The sequence below is a fragment of the Marmota marmota genome, unplaced genomic scaffold (assembly GCF_001458135.2).
Source record: "Marmota marmota marmota unplaced genomic scaffold, marMar, whole genome shotgun sequence".
Classification (NCBI taxonomy): domain Eukaryota; kingdom Metazoa; phylum Chordata; class Mammalia; order Rodentia; family Sciuridae; genus Marmota; species Marmota marmota.
The window spans coordinates 17730096-17745444 of NW_025999982.1; the positions used below are offsets into that span (position 1 = coordinate 17730096).

Here is a 15349-nt window from a genome sequence, read left to right on the forward strand (position 1 = left end):
TTGTAAACCCAGGGGCCTGGGAGGCTGAGGCAGAAGGATCACAAGTTTGAGGCCAGCCTCAGCAACTTAGCAAGCCTTAAGCAACCTAGTAAGGTCCTGTCTCAAAATTAAAAAAATAAATTAAAAGGGCTGGAAATGTGGCTCAATGGTTAAGCACCTCTGAGTTCAACCTCTGATATATATATATATATCACATATACACATACATACACACATGCACACACACACACACACATATATATATATATATTTGTTTTATATATATATAATACAAAATATATTTTATATATATATAAACAGAGATTCTGTCACAACAAAAAGTAGAGTAGTAACATCTTACTGACCAACCCTACGAACATTAATGCTTCTGATGGGTAAGGGCAGAACAATATTGGAGTTAAATTGGAATGAGTCAGTGCTTTTTTTCTTCCTTTTTTTTTCTTTTTGCCTATTTATAAGTCCAGGGCAAAAAATGACCCTGAAAAACCTTAATAATCTAAAATTACTGTTTTCCTAACTTCAGAAGGAAGGAACAAAGGCAGCATCATGATACTGTGGGAAAAGTACTGAGTATCTGTTTAGAAGACCTAAGTTGGGGCTCCTAACCTCCAGTTTCTAGCCAGAAACAAATGCAAGTTCCTAGCCTAGAAACCTCCACTTTCCTGAAACCCAACTCAGTGTTTTGAGAAGATGTTGTTTATAAAGCTGTTTACAAAGAAATTGCATTGCATATTATTTCTTTCACGAGTGTTATTTTAATCACAATCCTTCCTATTTCATAGATCAGTACACTGAGCTTCAGTCTATTAAATAAATTTTCCCATTTTTATCCTAGGATAAAAAGAGTCAGGGCCCAAGTTAGTACTTCTAAGTCGTAGCTTTTCTTACTTTGTTATCTTTGTGTTTGGGAAGATGGAAAAGGGAAACCCGGGGAGACTATGCAATAGAGAAAAAGAAAAAATGGTCCATCCGTATGTACAAAGGGAAATGGCCATAGATGCCAAGACAAGAAGAGTGAACGGAAATTAAAGAGATTCAAATAATTCATAATTATACTTTTAAAAGAAAAAAGGAATGAAAGTGCTAAAAGTTAACTGCGATTTAATGTCATCATATTTTTGCTAACCTTATAGAAAATCATAAACCGACTCCAAAAGCTGCCAGCAGAGGGCTCCATGCTAGGTGGATTTGCTTTCGCTTTTTGGTTCCTACATTTATTGGATAATATTCCGTCTGAGATTGAAAAAAAAAAAAAAGGAGGGTATTATTAACTTTCTGCTGTTATAAACGAAAATAAATATGGATGAAAGGGGTAAATACAGTTATAACTATCAAAGATGTCTCAAGCTCTTCCGCCAGGTGAGCGAGCCTGTGCGTGCCCTGAAAAAGAAATTGGAGCGTTAAGGCAAGGAGAAATCCTGGTGAAAATGCATATCGTCGTCTTTAACTTTCTTTCGAACTCCAGAGTTGCTTTGCCTTTGCGATTGCATTTACTGTGAACTTGCGTGAATCTTTTTCTACGTCACGTGAATGCGTGCTAATAGCGAAATGTAATAGAATGGCACAGCAAGAGAGACCTGTCCAAGTTAGGATAAATTATCTCAGTAGAGATTGATTTTTTAGGTATTTGAATTTTTCACATGTTGAAACATGTGAAAATTAGTAGATGCAATAACAAATGAACGTTTGACATACTCGTGGTAATAAAGGGTTTTAAAAGCCCGGAAAAAAAAAAAAAAAAATCACCGAAAAAGAAATGAGCGACCTTTCAGAGTTTGCGTCTATAAAATCCCGACAGAGGGCGATGTTGCCCGTTCAATGACTTAGGGAACGCACCGGGGGAATGGTTTTCCTTAAAATTTCTAGGATTTTTCGAATAATGTCCACGTCAAAAAATTAACTAGGACTTTTATTATCGATATGTATTTCTTTGAGTGATTCTACATATATGTGCATGACTGCATATAATTTTAGGTTTGTGTTTCATTCTTAATAAAATCGGATTTATTCTTTTTAATTGCCTGAAGATTTAAAATAAATGTTAGTCAAATGTTTCACGATTTTTTTACATTTTTAAAAACCTAAAATTACCATAAAATAAAATACATACAAAAATTTAAAATTATACATACATAAGGTTATAAATAGTCATACTAACACAATACATTATATTTTAAAGTTTTATATATAAAATTATCTCTAGAGGTTGTTTTGTTTTATTAAACTTTACCGTTTATTTCAGATTAATCAATGACATAAAAAGTGATTAAAATGTGTTAAAAGTATTTAGAAAGATTTAAGATTTTTTCCAAATACTTTTTTTATTTGAGCTGAGATGATCTTTAGATAATATAAAGAATTTGTTGGTTTGAAAAGGAGAAGACATTTTTCCCCATTAATGAGTTTGTGACTGCGGATTGGAATTTTCAAGTCTATAGCGTTTGTGTTTCAATATATTGATCTGGGACTGACTTCAGTTCTAGAAAGGTGTTTGGAACTCATTTTAAGTCCCATCATATAATGAAATTAGGAAGAATGTTTTTCCGTCTCCTAACTAGCTCTCCAAGCAAAAAAGAAAGTCTTTGCCTGTGTTCCTAGTGGAAAACCTGTGCAGATTCTGTGTACTTTAACATGTTAATACTTAAAGAAGAAGGAAGGAAGGAGAAAAGAAAGAAGGCATGAAGGAAAGAAAAGAAGGGAGGCAGAAAGAAGGAGAGAGAGAAAAAAGAAAAAATGAAGAAAGGAAAGAAGGATGTATAGCAGGACAGAGGAAAGAAAGGAATAAGAGAGAAGAAGGAAGAAAAGATAAAACATAAAAATCAGAACTGGAAACGTAGAAAAAGGTTTATTAAGTTCCCGTTGAAGCACCTTTATGTTTCTCTCCTTTGACTTATGGCAAAAAATAATCAAAATCTGCAGAATTGTTCATTTTGTCCTACATGAAGCATCTCCTCCGTTTTTATTGAATCCGTATTCACTGTGGTTGTCAGGAGCCCTCTGTTTGAGAAGTGTCTGTCTGTGCTGGACCACCGAAGCGCCCAGCAATTGCAGATTTAAAGACAATCACCCTTTGCAGATTCACTCTTATCAGGTTTAATAACTTCCACCTCAAATTGCCCCAACACTCCTTCCCTCCTGCCATTTATTTTCTGCCCCAGGGGCAAAGATCTTCCCCAGTGCCACCCTTCTGGCTGTAGGGAGTCTTCCTGCCGCACCCTGGAAGGCAGTAGAAAAACAGGGGGTGGGAAAAAAGGGATAAGTGAGTATCTATTTCCTGATAAATTAGAAACCAAGTATCTGAAAGAACACCTATTTATGAGGTTTGGTTAACTTTGTTCTTGTTGTTATTTATGCTTTCCTTTACAAAATATATGAGCCACTTTATTAAGAAAAATATCTTTTTAAAAAATACGCCAAAACCTCTTGACAGCCTAATTTTTTTTCATTATATCCTTGAAGAACATACAGCCTAAATCTTCTCAAAGATTTATATGACTATTTCTTGACTCTTCATGATTAAAACCACTTACAAAGTGATAGACAAGAGATGTAAATATAAAATGTCCTATGCTTCTGTGAAGAAGGCTCAAAATTAACATTATATGAGCATGTGGATTTGTTGCTTCTAACATCTGAAAACAAAAAGTTCATAAAATGGAGACTCCAGCCAAAAGGAATGATGCATGAAACACGTTGAAAATGCATACTACAAACTCTGAATCAACAAGCAGTATAGACTAAGGTATTCAGAAAATTGCTAAAGTTTCCAAATATGTTAAGCAAAATGACAAAAAAAAAAAAAAAAAATACTTGAAATGGTCCCTGTGGTAGTTAGCTTTTTTGTTCCATAGTGACAAAGTTAAAAAAAAAAAAAAGTTGTATAATCATCAACACAGAGAGCCTTTTTTAAAAAATCACCAAATCCAGTTTTCAAATACTCTCCTCCTGTACACACATAGATAAGAGATTTGTGTTTAAAAAGCTCAGTAATGCCCCCCCCCTTTAAAAATCTACATAGAAAATTAGAGGACTGATGGCCTCTGGTTTCTCATTATGAATTGTTGAAGATTTTAGTTAGTGGCTACAATGATTCATCATTTTTAATATAGAGGTTTTAAAATGTATTTATCAATCACCCTGGATAACTATTTCTCTTTTAAGTGCACATTTAGTGTCTGTAGACTCTGTATGACCCATAGGTGCTTATATAACTAAATGTGGGTATCTGAGTGTAAATGCGTGTTTATGATTTTTTATAATATATATGTCTGTGGGTTGCATCTAACTCCTGTGTGTGCAATACTGTTTTTCTTTCTGCTGAGGCTTACTTCTCCAGCCTATTGTTTGAGACAACAGATATAAGTTGCGATGGGAGAGGAGCGTCGGATTTGGTGTGTATCCCCCATTTCCAATTATAGATGGATCATTACAGACAGCGGAGTCCTGAGAAGCCAGACATCTGCTCCTCACATGAATGCACTCACCTCCTAGAGACCAGGCTGCCATCATGCTCTGGAAGCTCGTGGAGAATGTCAAGTACGAGGATATCTATGAGGTGAGCCGACACCCCCAGATGCATTTTAGAGCTTTGCAGACAGAGAATTTGAGCTTCTTGACACCCCAACTGATATATATTTTTAAGCGATTTACTCGTAGATTTCCGGTTGCTTTTCTCAGCGTTCTTTAACTTTTTAGAAAGACTCTGGGAGACTTCGCTATTCTGAAAAAGAACTTTTAAGTTTGAAATCTGGCAACTTTAATTTAGGAGCTATTTTTCTTTTCTTTTTCTCTTTTCTCCTCCTCCCCCTAGGTTATGATGGGGAATGTGGTGCTACTTGATGTGGGTAAACTGTCAGAGAAAAACAAGAGATTCAGGTGAAGGCAGGCGCTCTTCTCGTTTTGAGTATGGGAGAGAATTGAGTTTTCAAGCCTCTTTCATAACAGACTCAGGCTTTTAATTTTTATTTTCAATAAAGTTTCTGAAATTGTAACAAGCAGATCCAAGTGCAGGACTGAAAATTAGAGGGGGAGAGGTAAAACAGACGGATACATGGATGGATAGATCACAGTATAAGGAGCCGTAGCCGACAATTTATTATTATTTTTTTGTTGTTGTTTTCTTGTGTTTTGCTTATTTGCTGGTCAGTGGATCCAAAGAGAGATCGCAGATTCACTATGTTTGGGCACTTTTAACGAAATCTTTTGCCCAGGTTCTGTGCACTCGATTATCTCCTCCGAGGCTAGCGCAACGCCTCTCGGGCTGGAGAAGTTGCGCGCCGCAGAGCCGGAGCCTGACGCCTCCGCGGGGCCCGACCGCGCTCCCCCCATGCCCTTTTCCATCTCGGGCTAGGATTGACGCGGCGGCCGTGTAGCTCCACGGCTAACGGGAGAGGCGGGCGTCCGGGCGGGGCGCAGGGCGCGAGGCGGGACGGGCTGGGACGGCAGGCCGGGCCCGCGGAACCTTGTTCGGGGGAGGAATAGCCTGGGAGACCTCCAGTTGGGAGCGAGGGAAAAGGCCGAAGCGAAAGCTCGGAGGAGACGTCGAATGAGGGAAGAAGAAAGGCAGTAAAGCCTCGAAAAGGGCGTTTAGGAAAAGGCCAACCGGAGTTAGGGAAGGGTGGGGGAGGTCGAAGCGGACGAGCGAGGCAGTGGAGATTTTAAAGAGGAAAAAGTTGGAGAGAAGAGGGCAGAAGAGAAGCACATTCCCAGGCAACAGGAACTGGGCAAAGCCCGGTTGGACCAAGCGTTTGTGTCGGGACGCAGAAGCTCCCCAAAGGGCCGGGCAAGAAACCTGCAGCTCCAGGATGACTCTTGAAAGACCGGCGGGAATCGCCTTGCGGATGTTAAAAGTGGGCGACTCGTCCAAGCCGCCGGCCGGCTTCTTTCCGAAGCCGCTTGCCCAGGGCTAACAAGACAGACTGGGGCTCCGACCAGCATTCCGCAAGCAGCGCCCAGCGCCCGCGCCCAGTGTCCCTCACTTCCTGCCGTCCCTAAATCCTAATTTTGGTTGTGTTGTGAGAGACAGAGAGAGCGAGGGAGAAGAGAGAGAAAGAAAAAGATTCTTCTTTCTGTTGAATGATGATTGGGTTTTCCCTTTCCTCGTTATGGTTGTGTATTGACTGTAGCGAAGAGACGCGCCTCCGCGCCTGGTGGGGTTTGTTTCGGTTCTGCCTCCTTTTCTTTCCTTAACAGGCGGGATAATAGTAAAGTCGAGGGCATTAGAACTATGAACACCCAAAGTAGACGTGATATTGGAAGGGCTGGGGCCACCGTGTAAATAGCTCTGGGTATAGGCAGAGGGATTAAAGTAATCAGAGTAACACTCGTTCTTTGATTATGAAAAATAAAACGGCTAAATGGGAAAGGAGGGAGGGAGAGAAGAGAAAGGGAGGGAGAGAGGAAAAGGGAGGGGTGAAGTGGAGGGGGGAAAGAGAGGAGAGAAAGGGGGAGGGAGAAAAGAGAGGAAGAGAGAAAGAATATCGAAGGTGTTCCTGGGTGCCTAAATTTTATACTCAAAAACCAGGAGAACCCTCCGTTTGTTGGAAGGAGCCTATTTAAGTCTGGACTAGGGTTGAACTTTAACAGAAATGGCAGTCAGGCCAGTTGAACGGGTTCTTAAAACATCCAAAAAGGTTTTCTGTTGCCCCTGGCTTTGCCTGGAAAGGATAAGTTTAGTATGCTTGAAGATTGATCGTGTATATTTTAAATGGAGGTAAAAATTGCAGGCTATCTGAACACTAAAGAGGAAAAGTCTGCCCAAGGATTAAAAGCCCCCATCCTTACCTCTGTTTTTTTTTTTTTTTAACTCAGCATAATCTTTCACATTCAGTGAAAGTCTGCAAATGTCACCGTAAATAACTGTGTCCACCAATTTACTTTTATCTTCCCTCCAAATGAGGAGTCCATGCCTTTTTATTTTGGTTTTTAATCTGCTTCACACAAAGCATCCAGGGCGATCACTTCTTCCCATTAGGAAAGTCTCTCTCCTTATACAAGGATACCTACATTCTGAACAAGCCCTCAGTGCTGCTTTCCCTCACTGGCTTGTCCAAAGGAGCAGAGGCTGCCTTGCGCGTGTCCCGGCTCAGTTAATTGAAGTTCTGCCTCTTTCCTGCTAAACTTTTTCCCCAGTCTGCCTTTGCCAGCCCCCTCGTCTGATTACATCTAGTAATTCTCCACTGAATGAACGTCATTTACAATAGTAGGGGAGCTCTGCGCTCGCTGCTGCTTCACGCTCCATTTGTCCTCCATTCTCCCTTTAAAGTACTCGTGTAATATTAATAGTCATGAATATCAATTATTATGAGGCGGTGTAGGCAAGCGGAGGGAGGAAGGGGCGCCGGAGCAGTCTGAGCCCAGCTTCGGGTGGAAGAGGACTGCATCCCAAGCCCCGAAGAACCGCAGAAGAAAAGAGGCCAAAAACACAGCAAGACACAGATGAACGATTCTATCTGTGTGTGACAGGCATCGCGAATCTTGTTGGAGGGGGGTATTTTTTTTTTTTTTTTTTTTTGATGGCTTGTCCTGGAAACACCTCAAGCTCGGCTCTTGTGTCCAGTTTACTTCTCTACCGGACTCCTTGATTTTTTAAAAAATCATTGTTTGATTCTGAGCAGTAACCAGGCTTTTTTTTCCAGATGTTAGTCCACACCTATTCATCCATGGTGAGTTTGGATTCACCTTGTACCAGAATTGCATGCTCTTTCCTCTCACTGTCTCTCTGTCTCTGCATCTCTGTATGTGTGTGTGTGTGTGTGTGTGTGTGTGTGTGTGTGTGTGTGTATCTCACTTTCTATCCCTCTGTCTTCCTTTGAGCGCCTTTGGCTTGGTAATTTAGCACCATAATTGGACGAGGCTGCAGCTGCTTCTCTCTGCATTGTGTGTTCTCCGTCTGAGCTCCATGAGTCAGCTGGGAGGGGGGGAGGCTGAACCAAAAACTTTTTATTTGCCATTGCAGTTTGGAAATTTAGGTGGCCCTTTCTGCAAAAAGAATCATGGGGACTTTACCATGGTATTAACACAAAGAAGAGGGAGAATCTTAAAGTGCCCCCAATACGCCTCCCCCTTCTCTTTTCACTTGGCTTACACTCCAAAAAAGACCAAGAATAAGTTGTTTGGGTTTTTCCCCCCTCCCAACTTCAGGTTCTTCATTTTAACACCCTGAAGTATAATAATATTCAATATAGAAAAGCAAGCTAAGAAATAACTCCTGCAAACCACAACTCAATTTAACATGGGCTTAGGATATGATTTCAAATGAGATCCGTTTCAATCAAACAGTATTTAAGTTATTTAATTCCTCCTGGGGAGGGAGGGGTGATTGAGAACTCAGATCAGGCAGATTCTTCAGAGGTCTTGGAATCACCAGGTTGGGAAAGGGATTCCTGATTAGCCAGCTGCATTGCCAGTGATGGCAGAAGTTGGTTTTTAAACAGGGGAGCAGCACAGACATTTGATTTCTATTTTGTTATGTTTGGATCTCTGGGAGAGTTAGGAAAAAAAATAGCTTAAAACATGCAGAAGAGCAAACACTATATATGTAAGTCTCCTACTTTTTAAATTAAGACATTTAACTAATGTTCACACAGTTCCTTTACTCTCACCCCTCTGCCTGTTTTGCACTCCCAAAAGAAGGCTCAAATGTTGGTTAGTGGGTGATCCTCCTTTTCTTTTCTCCCCAAAGCCTCCCATTTGGAATTGCTGAAATCATGTGGCCCAGAGTCAACTTAGGGTCCAAGTTTCAGACTCCTGCTTCCCCTGTCCCTGGAAGGCTTACAGGAGTAGCCAGGCTTCTCCATTTGTCCCTTGTATTTTTTTTTTTCTTTCTTTCTCTTTCTCTCTCTCTTCCTCTCTTCGCTCCCAGGACCGGCACGATGGCGTCCCGAGCCACAGCTCGAGGCTCTCTCAGCTGGGCTCGGTGTCCCAAGGACCTTACTCAAGCGCCCCGCCGCTGTCCCACACCCCATCATCGGACTTCCAGCCGCCCTACTTCCCGCCTCCCTACCAGCCGCTCCCCTACCACCAGAGCCAGGATCCTTACTCTCACGTCAACGACCCCTACTCCCTGAACCCACTGCATCAACCCCAACAGCACCCCTGGGGGCAACGGCAGCGGCAAGAAGTGGGTTCGGAAGCCGGCTCTCTCCTGCCTCAGCCTCGGGCCGCCTTGCCCCAACTCTCCGGCCTTGATCCTCGGAGGGACTACCACTCGGTCCGCCGGCCGGACGTGCTGCTTCATTCGGCTCACCACGGCCTGGATGCGGGCATGGGTGACAGCCTCTCCTTGCACGGCCTCGGCCATCCTGGTATGGAAGACGTCCAGGTAATTACAAACAAACAAGACAATAATAAATAACGAATGCCTCGGGACGGGTAAGAGCAGGGGAGGGGCAGCTTTGTCTCCTTTGAAGGAAGTTGTTTTCATCTTTAGAACAGGACAAGCTGGACAGGACATATATAACCATGCACGTGTATATGTGTATATACATACAGCAGCAGTTTCTGGAGGTCTATTTATGAAAGTCAGAATCACTTGGAACTTAAATCAGGAAAGAGACAAAATATATGAGTTTTTATAGTTTAGGATCATTAAAATCAAAACTAATGTTCTTCTCTTGCCTCAGCTGCCCAACTCCTGCAAATTTTCTTCTTGCTTTGTGTGAGCAAGCTTGGCATGCTACTTACCCCACCCCCACTATCACACCACTATACACACCCCATAGTGGGCCTGTCCACTGACTTAGCAGGTGAAGACCTGGATGCCTAGCATGAAAGTGCAAGGACTCCTTCTCTGTAGGGTCCAGAAGTTCCTGCTGGATTTGCAAAGATTTAACTAAGCATGACAATTCACATTGGAAGAAAGTCAGGAGCTGTTTGTTTAAGCCAGGTCTTGCTTTGAATTTCCCACAAAGTGCAGAGTCCTTTCCCAAGATAAGATTTCAAAGTCCTTATCCAAGGATTGAATATTTGTAGGGGACAGACACAGAAAGCCACAAATTGGTTTGGGAGTCTATGAGGACAGATATCATTTTGGAGATTCTTTTCACTTCTTGGTCCATTAAATGACTGTGACACAATATAATCCACCTTCCTCTTGGGTCCCATTGGTTCTCCTATTAATACTCTTCTCTCCCGAATGCCAATATCCCAGTTGAAAGGGTATCACGTGTTTATTTCTTAAAACAAAAGACTCAAAACACTCCCCCACCCACCATTCCATATGCAACCTACACAATGGAACCTGATTTGCAAATACTTGTTAAACTAAACAAAGAAACATCAAAGAAATGATTCCTAAAAACTGTCTGGGTTATTCTGAGAAGGTTCCCCTTCCCCATTTAAATAATCTACAGAAAAGATAAATATAGCTGAAGGGTATTTAATTGACACTTGGATCTCATTGGCATAGTTGTATATATTATACATCATTCTATACTTACATCTGAAGTAGAGCAAAATGAAAAGGGAAAAAGAATAGGGTATGCCATTCGTTCTTTGCCTCGTTGAAAACAATATAAAATGTGACAGCAACAAATGCTGTCTCTGTATGGTCTATGATGGCTTATTGTTTTAAAAGAAACTCGGTTATTTATTATTTAAGAAAAAAATTACCTGAAAAAAATTACCTGATTTATGGCTGGATTTACCCACTGTAATAAGAGTGATGGTTTGTTAATTTAACCAAGCTTGACTATCCCTGTTTGGAGATATTGCTCATTTTGGAATATCACATGAGAAAGGAAATATATCATAGTTTTTTTTTTTTTAATGCATTGGGGTAACGTGTGTCTCAGGGGGAAAAGTTTTTAAATTAACCTTTCCGAGTATGGTTCAAAGTGCTGAATAATGAAAGTGGATCAACTCATCACCATTACTCTTGGTGGTGCTAACACCAGCCATGTTACTTCCACCCTGCTGGCCAAGGGGATTGGGCTCAGGCAACTGAATTTTTTTCCTCTAAAGAGGGAGCAGATTTCTTTGGAGTTACTTTTTTAGGGCCAGAATTGGGAGGTGTTTTGAGTATTTTTCAGAATATAAAGAGTGAGTGCAAAACAGAGTCAGATACATGAGCATTTCAGAAAATATCCTTATCAAAGCATGGGAAAGGATTTAGAGTGTTTGTGTGAACAGATCATTGTTGCTGTCTAGAATGGAGACTGCAGAGGTAGAGAAAGCTTAGAAAAGAGTCCTCTCATGCTCTGTGCTCCACCTGATTCCTCACCTGTTCTTTCTCCAGCTTCATCCCAGTCCATGGCCTGCAAGGTGTCCTGCAGGACCTTCTCAGGACAGCCCTCAGTGCAGAGATTGCAGGGAATACACCCAGTGCTTGTCCTAAGGAATAAACAATCTGTGCAGGGATGGTCCCTATCTCATTCTCCATGACAGACCTCCTGTCTGAGATTGGCACAACACAGGGAAGGTGAAAAAGACAGAAGAGGCTGGGTACATAGGATCAGACACCCAAATAGAGACTGCAATTTGTCTGCTCCACTTGCAAGTTAGGGATCTGGAGTTTGGGAGCTTAAGTTCCACAGGCCTATCTGGATTTCAAGATTCCTTGAAGCTACCTTCAGAATGGGTTGGCTGCACCAGTCTGGTCTGTATTCCTCTAGTACTTAAAAGGGACAAGAGAGTTCCTTGGCCTGCACCTCAGAATCACTTGTTCTATCTCAAAAGCCTGATGTTTATGTGTGTGCATGCCTGTGTGTGTGTGTGTGTGTGGGGGGGGGGTTATGGATACTTCCAGCCAAAGACCAGACAGACCTGGAGGGTATTGCCCAGGCCTGTGGGTCGAGGGTTGGGGGATGTTGTGTGACCCAAAGGCACACACGCAGGGCCACCGCCCTGTGAGAGAAGAGAAGGAGAACTAATTAACCAAATGCTTCTAATATTTTTTTAAATGAAACTATAAAACCCTGTCAATTTCTATTTCAATTTACTCACTGGGGCTATTAAACTAGCAAATCGCTGTTTGGGTTCTGGGTATGCTACATTTCACCCATTGTGTGTGGGGAGGGTAGTGTTAAAAAAAAACTCAAGAAAAATAGCTACAGAAAGACAGAAAAGGAGCAAGATGACACTTAGTTTTGGATTTGTTCAGTTGCCATGTACGCTCCTTCATCTTCACTCCTTTGCTCTCTACCCTTCAATCACCTCTACCACCCATGAATATAAACATAAAAAGATGTTACGTCAACCCCCCAACACACACACACACACACACACACACACAAACACCCTTGTGTCTTAAAGCAACCCCTGGTATCACTTTTAACTAAAGAAGTCTAGTAATTACGAGTCTGAGTTGTTTTTCTGCGCTTCCGCACGCAGTCCTAATTAAATCTTTACGATCCTCCCTGTGACGATTAAGCGCCAGCATGCTGCGTGAATATCCTGTACAAAAACCCAGCAGGCGGCCGTAATTAGATAGAAAATCAGACAAGAGCCTTCTCATTAACTACCACAACTACCCCACGTCGCTGATGAGGCGTATATACATATTTACGTACTAACGTGAGGGTGAGGTGTGGGGCTCACAGGTCCAGGCCCGTGAAAGCGAGGGTCTGCTCACACACAGAACAGGCGAGCGTTTCTGTCGTGTGTGAATCCATCGATAGTGTAGACACTGTGCACATAGTAAGCGGGGAAACGGGTATGGATGCGAGTCAGAGTGGCCAGGTCGCCTGAAGAGCTATGAACAAGTTATGCGAATTTTTTTTTTAACAGCATACTATTTCTTAAGTTGCACATGGCATGTTGCAACACGGAAAACAGTTCTTACAGAAAAATAACAATTTTCCTCACCTTTCTAAAAGCAGAAGGGTGACCATTAAAAATGAAAAGAAACAAATGACCCCCAATGATGAGATCATCCCATTTCCCAAGTGTTGCTTATTCGGGGTAGACAGTCTTTCTTATGGTGAATACACACCCTGTCTGGAGATGCAGGTGGGTGGGAGGTGCTGTGAAAAAAACAAAACAAAACAAACAAACAAAAAAAAAAACACCTCACTTCCAAGCCCTTTTCTTTATACTTCTCTATGAGTGGGTGACAAATTGGTCCAAACTTAGTTGAACATTTCAGAAAGATCAAGCATTTATTTTCACTGGTATTGGGTTTGGGAGGGAACCTACTTTTGGACACTGGGATGTACAGCCAGACTCAGTTGCTGTACATCCTGACAGTAAGAAACTTGCTCCAACAACTATTTTTCCTCAGAAGTGCTGCCAATCCTCAGAGTTGGAACTTTCCTTTTCTGGGATGGTACTGTGGCACAGAAGATGAATGCTCCTTGTGATTACCTAGGTGCTGACTGGGAGGATCCTGCACTTTATGTGTGTCTGTAGTTACTGTCTTCCTACCAGGTGTGCTACATGCTGAGAAGCAGCATCAGCAGAGTTGGGAGGGGGGAGTACATGGTGCAGGCTCCTCCAGGGATTGTCATTGTGCAGCAAGAATCTTACAGCTCACAGGAACATGTATAGACTGCCGTGGGTGTGCGGTCCTGGAGGCTTCCAAACATGTTCTTATGTGTTACTGTTTGCATTCCATTTCAAATTGCTCAGACTTTAATTAAAATCCCATAATGTAAACTATTATGTATTTGTAAAATACCTCGGGGTTAAGATGCACTGGGATAGAATGGAAAACAGAAATTGCTTTTAACTAATATTGGTGAAAATCTTTCAGCTGTTGCCAAATTTTCACACTTCCTAAGAGCAAATAATATAAAGGTTTACATGTCTATGTAATATCTATGTTTTATATAATAACCAGTGTTGCATCCCAGATGTCTCTCATAGTCTCCTTTTTCCTTTTCTTCCATTGGAAGAATTTATAATTTGGTGAATTTCATTTCTATGTCGATTTGGAAGTAATAATGATAATAATAAAACCTCCCTTTGTGTATTAATATAAATGGAAATATAAAAATTCCAGTTTAGAGTGACATGATTTATGTGTGCAATTCTTTAATATCCAGTCAATTTGAATAGTTATGTTTTTATATTCACAGTCAGTTGAAGATGCCAATAACAGCGGCATGAATCTATTGGACCAGTCTGTCATTAAAAAAGGTATGGAATATTCCTCCCAAAAGTAAGCAAAGTTTTCCTATGCTTTAATGTCTTTATGATGAGCTTTCACTTTGGAGGAACTCAATATTTTATAAAATACAAATGTTTGTTCAGAATTATAGTACAATTTCAGGGAGTCTTCTTCCTTGAAATGTGGCCAGGAGGAGTGAAAACCACAGACACAAACCCCAATGAGAGAAACAGAGGGACATACAATTGCTATTTTTCTCATAATACATACAGTAGCCATTCTAGATTTATCTTAAATAATTGAACTATCATAGTTTGTGGAATTGGCTAGGAAACACTGGTTTCAAGAATATACTATAATTATTTCATTGATAACTGGAGTTTGCTGAGCTAAACTCTGCATCATTGAGGCAGCGTATTTTTTCCTTGTTTTTGTTTTGATTTTTTTTGGTGTGGTAATTTTGTTCCCAGTTCTCTGTATTTTATTAGTTGTTTCTTCTTATTATTCTTAATTGTGCCAAATGTGTTGCTAAATATGCGCATCCTGAAAAGCTGAGACAGCCTATGCACGTATCTAAATCTTCCTACATATGCACTCATGATTTAGTGTGACTGTGGAATCACCCCATACTGTTAAAGGGCATGTGATATTAACAAATGTTTGCAGTCTCTTGTACAGCTGTAAGCAAAATAATTAACTAATTAAACTAATTAAATGTAATTACAATAACTCATTTCAGGCGTATTGCAGCTGCTTAATTTTTTCCCCTCTTCTCTGACAGTCACTGAGAGAATGCTTGGCGATTAGTGTGGCTGCCGAAAGGCCTGAATGTCACTCACATGCCACAAATTTAGGAGCTTGAATGTGTAAACAGTGCAATCTTTAATTATCACAGGAACTGGTATTTGGAAACAGTTTTAACTACTGTAACCCTTTCTTATTGATGCTCCAGAAAGCCTGCCTTATGTTTCATGTTAACAGTCCCCAGTTTCAAGTCATTCATGATTTACTTGGAGTCATCTGACATTCACAGAAATAGTTAAAAGGAGAGATGCTCTAGAAAGTAATCAATCCATCCAGTCAAATTGGGAAAATAGAAGGATTGCAGGATAAGGGGGAGGTATTCTATTTTCTTTTACAAAGGTAAGAACTATATAGCTCTGAGAGGTAGGCAAAGGAAGCAATATTTGACATGATGCCATTTGGCTTGGGAATGGATATCCTGAAGAATAGTAATGTGGTTTTTTTTTTTTTGGGGGGGGGGCGGGGTGTGTGGTGTATTTCGAGTGTTTGCTCCTAAGC

At 41.1% G+C, this 15349-nt stretch overlaps 1 protein-coding gene across 3 annotated transcripts in view; it reads left to right on the forward strand.

Annotated features, from left to right (window-relative positions):
• Nucleotides 1-4262: 4262 nt before the first annotated feature.
• Tfap2b (transcription factor AP-2 beta) overlaps nucleotides 4263-15349 on the forward strand; it is a 28729-nt gene continuing 17642 nt past the window's right edge. Inside the window, exons 1-3 of one of the 3 annotated variants that reach the window (XM_048805463.1) lie at nucleotides 4263-4555; nucleotides 8864-9322; nucleotides 14016-14076. In XM_048805463.1, the coding sequence (XP_048661420.1) occupies nucleotides 4475-4555; nucleotides 8864-9322; nucleotides 14016-14076 (601 nt within the window). In that variant the 5' untranslated portion in view covers nucleotides 4263-4474. Of the gene's footprint in view, nucleotides 4556-6471; nucleotides 7665-8863; nucleotides 9323-14015; nucleotides 14077-15349 lie in introns of those variants that run through there. The other 2 variants (XM_048805464.1, XM_015487942.2) reach the window with 2 other exon arrangements.